Source organism: Grus americana, chromosome 2, assembly GCF_028858705.1.
Source record: "Grus americana isolate bGruAme1 chromosome 2, bGruAme1.mat, whole genome shotgun sequence".
Taxonomy (NCBI): domain Eukaryota; kingdom Metazoa; phylum Chordata; class Aves; order Gruiformes; family Gruidae; genus Grus; species Grus americana.
In genome coordinates, this window is record NC_072853.1 from 4,512,035 (window position 1) to 4,521,816 (window position 9,782).

The 9,782-nt window shown below is 42.4% G+C and overlaps 1 protein-coding gene across 2 annotated transcripts in view; it reads right to left on the reverse strand.

Moving 5' to 3' along the window:
- Positions 1-4,381, reverse strand: part of DENND3 (DENN domain containing 3) — a 43,412-nt gene extending 39,031 nt beyond the window's left edge. Inside the window, exon 1 of one of the 2 annotated variants that reach the window (XM_054817096.1) lies at positions 4,157-4,376. In XM_054817096.1, coding sequence (XP_054673071.1) covers positions 4,157-4,240 — 84 coding nt within the window. In that variant the 5' untranslated portion in view covers positions 4,241-4,376. Of the gene's footprint in view, positions 1-4,156 lie in introns of both variants that reach the window. The other variant, XM_054817101.1, reaches the window with a different exon arrangement.
- Between the last annotated feature and the right edge of the window lie 5,401 nt (positions 4,382-9,782).

The window sequence follows — 9,782 nt, forward strand, 5'->3', positions numbered from 1 at the left end:
ATAAACACAATTTTAAGACACTGCACAACATGAAGCCATGAAAATTTCTCCATATCCTGATGACTAAGTGGAACAGGCATCCCAACAGCATGTACGAAATTACATTTTTTGTAGGCAGCTTTGTAAGTAGTACTGCACTGAAAGCCCTTGCTGCCTTGCTATGAAAAACCTGTGGAGGAAGTGATCAGAAGAAGAGCTTTCCTTATACTTGGGAGCACTTTTCATATTCTTGACCATATAGTAGAGACAAGTAGCTGCATTTTCAATTACTTCACTGCAATTTTAATTCTCCCTGCAAGGTCAAAATAGCAAGTAAAAGTTTTGTTTAGTCAACGGATATTTGGAAACAGGAAAGGCAAACCTCACCGGGACTAAAAAGCTGTTTCACTTTCAACTTTTCGTTAACTGATTCAAAGATAGATGAAGCATACGTGCTGCTTTTAACTTCGGACATGATGCATTGGTATTACTTGTATTTAAGATATTCCTTAAGAACCAATGCTGGCATCTCTCATAATTTCCCTACTTTTTAAAATAACTACAGCATACAAAGCTCTATTGCTTTACTGAAGCCAATCTTCCACTGTCCAAGTTTTGGAACAGAAAGTCTCAGCTTATTTGTCCTACAAGATGAGTCCACCAGTAGTCTTCTTCACATTTGAGCATCATAGGAAAAATGAGAAGGAATGCTTACCTTCATGATGTATTAGTTACTGCATCTTAAGCTCCACTATATAATAGGATATTTGAAAGAAGTACTTCAATAAAAATAAGATGTGAAAAAACACTCTTTTAATGAACACACAGAGTCTGAACTAGAAAGAAATTAGAGTGGAAAAGATAAAAGTTCAGATAAGTATTCACTGGGATAATCAAAAGATAGCAATGACTTTAAAAAGCACATTACAAATTGGGGTACTGAGTATCATATCCTGCCATGCTAAAAACTTCAAGTGTCATTTTCCTTAGCTGGCAGCTGACATCCAATTCAAGTGAAGAAACTGGAAATGTAGATAAATCCAACATGAACACTCTCAAAATAACATGCAGCCAAATGTTTCAGAAGGAAATTAAGAATTAAGGCTCAGCCCTGAGGCTGTTAGGCAAGAAAAACACAGACCTACTCAAACAGTAGCAATCTTAACTTGGCAGATTTGCCCTGCAGAGGTTTTCATACAAAGTTGCTTTGACAGTGCAAGCTCTAACTTATATTGAAGGCATCTCTGCACTACAAAGTGCTGGATGACAGTGATTTAATAGCCTCGCAGTGTAACAGCTTCTAGAACGGCAGGTCCTTGATGTCTTGAACTACAACAGACACATTAAACATCATTTTTTTTCCCCCACAGAACAGCACTGTCAGCACTGCCACTGACCCAGTGACTCAGTCATCAGCATTCAAGTCAGCTCATATTAACGTCTATGGCCAAAGTCGTATTTTCTTACCCTTTCAGGTCAGGGATAGTGAATAGGCAGCAACAGAACAATATTCACTTGTTTTTACTATCCTTTGAACGTTTTATGTTCTCTGCTTCTACTGTTACTTCTTCATTTTGAAATGCTTCTCTTCTGTCGCTCTTTACTATCAAATGCCCTTGCATCATACATAGCTTCTTATAAACACTAATGCCTTTTCTTTCCTGTAATTCTGCAAAATTACAGAAGTCAGGGATTTTATTTCATCCCCACTTACTGATTATGCTCCTGTAACATACAGTGCCATATAGGACACTGATAAGAGACAGACTTTTTACAATGACCACACTATTTCAGACACAAACAACAAGTATTGTGTTGAAACCACAGATCAGAGTGTGATCTCAGCTATTTGATGTTTCCTTGATCTCATTCACCTCTTCCCATCACTGGTAAGTGTTGTTGAGTAATAACAGTAATAGCCATAATCCTTTCCCTTTGCCTGTGAGCTATGGTCCTGATGATGCAGGCCACTACACAGTTACTTTTCACTGCCACAAGCGCACACTGCTGACTAATGCTCAATTTGATCACACCTCATTTCTTTCGCACAACATGACACCCGGGGGGCATTACAGAAGAAGGCAAAAATTGGTTTGGTGGTTATGTCTGCATTAGCAGGGTCAGAAAGCATGATGCAGACACTGTAAGAGACAAGATCTATACCACTAACTATGGTAGGTAGATACAGAACGCAATGATGGAGCCGATAGGAAGATCTGAGATATCTCGCAAACAGCTTGCACATCATACTTGCCATATTAAAACCCAGCTTTAAAGCTGAAGATAACTTAGGGGAAAGAAGTCTTATCAAAGATGGTTGTATGATCTTCACTACTGTACATCTCATTCTTACATAATACACACTTCCAACACTAAAAAAGTAATCTCTAGCTGAAAATAATGGCCTTTGATCTCTTCAAAACGAAATCTTAAAGTGAAAATTATCTTGGCAATAAGGACAACTGATGGACGACAGCCCAGAAACTTCAGTTTCATGAACTTCAGTGCAAAACTATATATTTTTTCCAGGAATCCCCACTGACAACAAGTTTGTCATATAAGATTGTTCTTACTTTGGGAGTGGGTTATATCATGTTCCTGCTGACTTCGTTTACTTTATTACTCCATATTGCAATAAAGTTAAGAATGCGCAAACACATTTTCAAGATCAAGATCTGAAGCACTATCAAGATTTTTACCCTGCTGTTTCATCTGTAAATATTATCAGGGGTCCACTACTTTCCATTGAAATGTTCTTATTTTCTGTCAATAAGGTCTCTTGCTTCTATATTTACTGAAATTAGATACAAAACATATTCCACCATTTCCTTATGTAGATAGTGCTGCAGAAGGAAAAGGAAGTGGAGTAAATCTATAAACTTGCCCTAAGAGTGAATTAAATCCCTGTGGTGTAACAGCTTGCAGGGATGTTACTACAGTTAATATTGACAAGTGTAGGGACTACTTTCCTTTCTGACACTCCATTTTATACCTTGAGCAAAGAAACAATTCAAAACCTGTAGTGTGATCAGAATATCACAATGGCTTCTGCTTTTCGTAGTCAATTTCCTATTTGATGTTCTACAGGTTTTTTGGAAGCAATGAGATCAAACTGAGTGGACTGGAATGAAAAAGAAAATCCCCTTCTTCTAGGTTTACTTCTCACGCAAATGCCAAAACAACACATACACATCGATTTCAAAAGTCCAGCGGTGACATTCATGGCACAACTACTTCCCCAATTTGAATGTATATATGAATGAGATCCTGGAATTTGAAACTCTGCTTAGCCGATATCACTTACGATGCTGACATCAACAAAAGCAGTCTCCCGAACGAGTCAGCACCAACAAGTTTAACAAAGACTTCTTTATCTAATGCTATTAGAGCGCGCAATCAAATTCAAGTTCAAGCAAGACAACCAAGATCCCTGGGAGCAGCTTGGATTTTCAGCACGTGCTGGCACCACAGCTAAACCCACAGCAGGGCAGATCATAGGTATCTAAGAAAACAATCAGCGCATTTTAACAAAGCAAAATCAGGAAGAGGGCTTTAATTGTTAACTCACATGTTAAGCGGTTATAGTGATAAACAAATTATAAACCACATATTCAAAGCAGAAACCAATCCATCAACTTCTGCCATGTCTGAATTGCTCAGGTTGCGCCAAATTCAGAGCAGTAAACTTAATCTCAATACAGGGATTTAGACCTGGCGTTGTCGTAAGGATACAAATTACCAAGTTTTATTCTCGTATCTTTAGCTTTTATTTCCAACGGAAGATGGGAAATGGGATATCACCAAGTAAAGGATATGCATTGTTCAAGCACTTTGCTGTTCCTGCTTATATAAAGTTACACTGCATTGTTCATCTAAGCTCAGACCTTTGAAAAAGTGTAATTACCTAACGCTGCTACCAAATTATCCCTACTTTGTTGATGTTCTCCTGTCAAAACAAGTTTTCTTTGAAGTATTTCTGTTCTATCCGATGGTAACAGCAACAAGGCAACTCCATAGTTGTACTCAAGTCTGTACGGGGGAGAGAGACCCGGCCAGGGAGGAGCTGACCCGGTTAAGATTCCAAGGAGAGAACCGCTCTGACAGAGACTGCCCGGCCGGCGGCCAGGGCCGCTCCCGCACGCCCCGCACTCCCTCAGCGCACCGAACCCCCTCTCACCTGGAGGAGCGCTCTCACCCGCTCCCTGGGCACACCGACCAGCAGGCAGATCTCCAGCAGGCCCGAGGGCAGCACGTCCTCCATGGCACAGCGGGACAGGGGCAGCCAGGACAGCGGAGTGCGGCGACTCCTTCCCTCAGGGCCGCTTGGCCCCTCCCCGCGGGCCGGACCGGGCTAGGAAAGGGGGGGGCTGCGCCCGCTCCCTCACACAGGCAGGCGCGCGCACAGCAGCCCTCCCTCAAGGTAACTCACGCTTCGATTGGCTGTCTCTCCCGTCGCTCTGAGCACCTGAGGCAAATCAGAACGGCAGCACGTGTCTTCGGCGGCCTCGCGGGCCGGGCGGGGGCGGGGCGTCCCCCCTCACCGCCCGTTGGAGGGCGGGGCGGGGGAACGGAGGGCTGGGGTACTGCCCGCCCAACCGCTGTAGGGCCAGTGTGTTGTTGTTAGTCCCTTTCTCTTCACTGTGTTCCCCTGCCCTGCCAGGAGAGCCCCCGGAGAAGACGCTTCCCGACCCAAGGGGGAGGTCATTGTTTTCTCCTGGCCAGTCACGGGCTGGTTTCCCGGTGGCCCAGAGATGCATAAGTGCCTCAGGGCTGCCCGTCGCCCGCGCCGGCGCTTCAGAGAGGTTGGTGAAGTCATGGTCTGGTGTTTTGCTAAGTGGTGCCATTCCCTGCTGTTTGCTCCAGGTGACTCAGCAGGGGTATGTGACTGCCATGAAGTAAGAGTCTTATATTTATCATGGGTCATAGTTACAATGAACTGTAAGCACAGAGCTGATTGCAGGCTGCCCGGTGCTTTCAACTCCAGAGCAGCAGAGTTCTCAGTGGAGCTGCCTGCACAGCAGAGAAACGACCTAGGGGACTCTGGGATTTCTTCCTGAGCTGTTTAATCTAAATAGACAATGAGTCACTCTGTATATATTGGCTCTGTGTAGATCTTCACTGAGAGAAATGTGTTTCCTCTGGGACTGGTGGATAAAGTACCCGAAACTAGAGAGAGCAGTTTCTCTGAAACTGAAGGTATGAGACGTAGTTTCATCACAGCCACAAACTTTTTTTGTGGACCAGTGTTCACGTATTTTAAATGCAAAAAATCCCAATATAAATGTCTCCAGTCTATCACGAGTTTGTTATCAGTCCAGGGTTCAGAAGAGACTTCTTCAAAAAGTACAGACAACGTCAGAAACACAAGGTGTGGTCTTCACGGGGATTTTATTATCTGAATTTTTGTGGTGTTAAAGCTCAGGATTATATGGCCTCCGATGTTCTCAAAATTTAGAGGAAGTCACAAATGCGGAATATAGGAAACTATGTTTATGTAGCACTGACTAAAAGAAATAAATTCTTGAAAACCTGGAAGTTCAGGGGTCGCTTCTTAAAAGTGACAGAAGAAGATCATAGGCTACACGATTTATGTTAATGAACTTCAAGGTTATAACGGATTGTTAAAATCATCTTGTGTAGCCCAGGCCACAGAATGAGAGTAATTCCTGTATTAAATTTGTAACTTCTGGCTGATGCCATGAGTTCCTGCAATAGGGATTACTGACAATCACTGTTAAAATATGGGCATCTCATTTTTAATTTCACTGTTTAGCTTAGCATTTTGCCACTGGATCATGTTACGGTTTGCCTGCTGTTTGAACAGATTCTTTACTACGACAAGATTTCTCCTTGCAGAGTTCAGGATTAGTAATTACAATTTATTTTTAAGAGGTTATACAACTAATGCTTTTAAAATTTCTTTCCTAATCACCTGTGTGCATCTTTTCTCAACATTTCCAAATTTTTCCAATATTCTTTTGGAATTATGAACACCAAAAAAAGCTTTACTACTGCTGAATATACAGTGGTAAGTCACATTGCTATTTCTAACTGATATCCCCACCTAATTAAAACAGAGAAAGACTGATAGATGAATCATTTTAAAAGGGTGTGATGTTTAATTGGTTATCCACTGCAACCCTGTATGGTTTTCTTAGGGTTATTACTTCCAACATGACAGTCCTACACCTTACATTCATTGACCTATGACTATGACCTAGCATTTGACTACATTAAAAGAAAATTACAAATGAAGGCTATTAAGCAATCCAGGTCATCCGGTAGTTAATTAATCTGTATCATGATTAGTTTTTGATTTCTCCGCTATCTGCAGTGATAAATACTGGATGATTCTTGTTCATAATTAATATAGCCCTCAAAGCAAAGATACGGTGAAGTTATTATCAAAACAGAACTAGAAGATGAAAGGTACTAATGTGAATCTGATAACATCTCAAGAACTGTGGAAGTAGGAAACGTGATATATGGGGTCACTGGTAGGAGACAAGATAATTCGCATAGAGGAGAATTCCTCTGTGCTACAAAAAGATTCATGTAGTTAAATCAGTTTTTTCCTAAGAAAAATTGTCAGCTGAGGAAGAAATGCCAGCTTTTATTATGTGTTTTCTTTTTGTAAGATCCCAAATACAATAAATGTTTGTTTGTTTGTTAACTATCTGATGTGGTACTTGGCTGCTTAGAACTATATGCAGAAAAAACTGCTGATCTTGATATATCGTCAACATGGGTAAGGCTTTATCAGACCTGAGGGCCATATCTGAATAATTAAAGATTCCCTTGACATAGAAATCTAATTCAGCTTCCAAATACAGTATTTATGTTTTAGCTAGACTCCCCCTGTTAAGAGGAGAAAATAATTTTACAAGTCGTGTTTCTTTGATGCAATCTTTCTTATAAAATATAACCTGCTCAATCAGATGAGAAGCCTTGAACTGGCTCTAGCTTTAACAAGGCCACACTCAAAATTTCATGCTCATAGGTGACATAACACAGCCTTCCATATTCAGCCTTACATTTGAAATACCTTCCAAAATCATCACCAAACTTCTGCCCTCACCTCTTTCAAATTAGTGCTGTAAATTAGGAACTATGAATGGGATTCGTCTGGCAATCATGCTGTAGACTGCATGGAAATGGCTGAGTTGCTCTCCATCAACCCTGAAGGGAGCTCAGGGTGACTTGTTGAGTTGTTGATGCCTATACTGTGAACACCTCAGTCTTGAAGGATATGGGCCAGGTGAAGAGTCGAGTCAGAACACTGAGTTTTAGGAGAGCAAACTTTCCATTGTTTAAGGAATTAGTGAATGGGACCCCCTGGGGAACGGCTGTCAGGGACAAAGGAGCTGAAAAGAGCTGGGAGCTCTTTAAGGACATTATTCTTAGAGCAAAGAGCTCTCAATTCCCATGTGTAAGAAATCAAGCAAGGAAGGTAGGAGAACAGCATAGCTTAGTAAGGACCTTCTGGTCAAACTAAAGTGTAAGAAGGAAATGCACAAGTAGTGGAACGAAGGGCCTGTATCATGAGAAGAATATAGGGACACTGCCCGGATTTGTAGGGATGGGATCAGGAAGGCTTAAAGGCACAGTTGGAGCTGAATTTGTCAAGGGATGCAAAGAATAATAAGAAGGGCTTCTACAGGTATGTTAGCCAAGAACGGAAGATTAAAGAAAAAGTACATGTGTGTATACTCACACACACAAATAAGATAGGAGAACTGGTGAAAACCAAGGTGGAGAAGGCTGAGGTACACAACAATTTTTTTACCTCAGTTTTCAATGGTAAACTCCCTTCCTACATTTCTCAAGCCTCTGAACCTCAAGACAGGGACTGGGGGAATAAAGTCCCTCCCATTGTAAGTGAAAATCATATTCGAGACCACCTGAGGAACCTAAACATACGTAAGTCCATGGGACCCAATGAGATGCATCCCAGGGTCCTGAGGGAATGGGCTGATGTAGTTGCCAAGTCACTCTCCATGATATGTGAAAAGTCATGGCAGTTGGGTGAAGTCCCCAGTCACTGGAAAAAGGGAAACATCATGCCAATTTTTGAAAAAGGGTAAAAAAAAAGGACCCTGGGAACTATTGACTAATCAGCCTCACCTCTATGCCCAGCAAATTCTTGGAGCAGATCCTCCTGGAAGACATGTTGAAACATATAGAAGACAGGGAAGTGATTAGAGACAGCCACCATGGCTTCACCAAGGGCAAATTGTGCCTAACTAATCTGGTGACTTTCTAGGATGGAGTGGCTGCGTCAATGGACAAGGTAAGAGCTACAGATGTCATCTACCTGGAGTTCTGTAAGGTCTTTGATATGGGCCTATACAGCATTCTTGCCTCTAAATTGGAGAGATTTGAGTTTGATGGATGAGTGTTAGGTGAATAAAGAATTGGTTGGATGGTTGCATCCAAAGAGATGCAGTCAACAGCTCAATGTCCAAATGGAAATCAGTAACAAATGGTGTCTCTCAGGGGTCCATACTGGGACCGGTACTATTTGATATCTTCATCAACAACATAGTGGGATTGAGTGCACCCTCAGCAAGTTTGCAAATGACGGACACGAAGCTGAGTAGTGCAGCTGATACCCTGGAGGGAAGGGATGCCAACCAGAGGGACCTTGACAGGCTTGAGGAGTAAGCCCATGTGAACCTCCTGAAGTTCAGCAAGGCCGAGTGCAAGGTCCTGCACCTGAGTCAGGGCAATCACCCAGTATCAGTACAGACTGGGTGATGAATGGATTGAGAGCAGCCCTGCGGAGAAGGAATTGGGGATACTGGTGGATGAAAAGCTGGACATGAGCCAGCAATGTGCGCTCGCAGCCCAGAAAGCCAACTGTATCCTGGGCTGCATCAAAAGCAGCGTGGCCAGCAGGTCAAGGGAGGGGATTCTCCCTCTCTGCTCTCGTGAGACCCCGCCTGGAGTACTGTGTCCAGCTCTGGGAATCCCAGCGCCTTCTTGCACATGAACCCGTTAGAGCTGGTCCTGAGGAGGGCCACAGAAATGCTCAGAGGGGTGGAACACCTTTCCTATGAAGACAGGCTAAGAAAGCTGTGGTTGTTCATCCTCTAGAAGAGAAGGCTCTGGGGAGACCTTGTTGCACCCTTTCAATATATAAAGGGGGCTTATAAGAAAGACAGAGACTTTTCACTAGGGCCTGTAGTGATAGGACAAGAGGCAATGGTTTTAAACTGAAAGAGGGTAGGTTTAGCTTGGACATAAGGAAGAATTTTTTTGCAGTAAGTGTGATGAAGCACTGGAACAGGTTGTCCAGAGAAATTGTGGATGCCCCATCCCCAGAAGTGTTCAAGGTCAGGCTGGTCAGAGCTTTGAGCAACCTGATCTGGTGAAAGATGTCCCTGGCTATGGCAGGGACTTGGGACTAGATGACCTGTAAAGGTCCCTTCCAACCCAAACTGTTCTATGATTCTATTTAGTCAAATGAATCCTAGCCCATGTGATAGTAAAGCCATTCAATATATTTTCACCACAGCATCTTCCCTCACGGATATATCTTCTTTTATCTTTGGTATCCATAATATAGGACTGAGTCTTCAATGCTTACATGTTTCCTCCCAATGGATATGATAAAACCACCTGATAGCATCCACTCTGAGGTAAAGCTCAGAAAGGAATTTGCCCTCCCGAAGCTCTAGGACTGTAAACTGTCAAGTGCCTAAGTGACCTAAGGAGTTTCAAAATATTATGATTATCAGGCATGTTCTTTTAGTGCTGATTTTTATTCATACTTGTGTGTCTTTTCAAATAGTGCTGAGAAC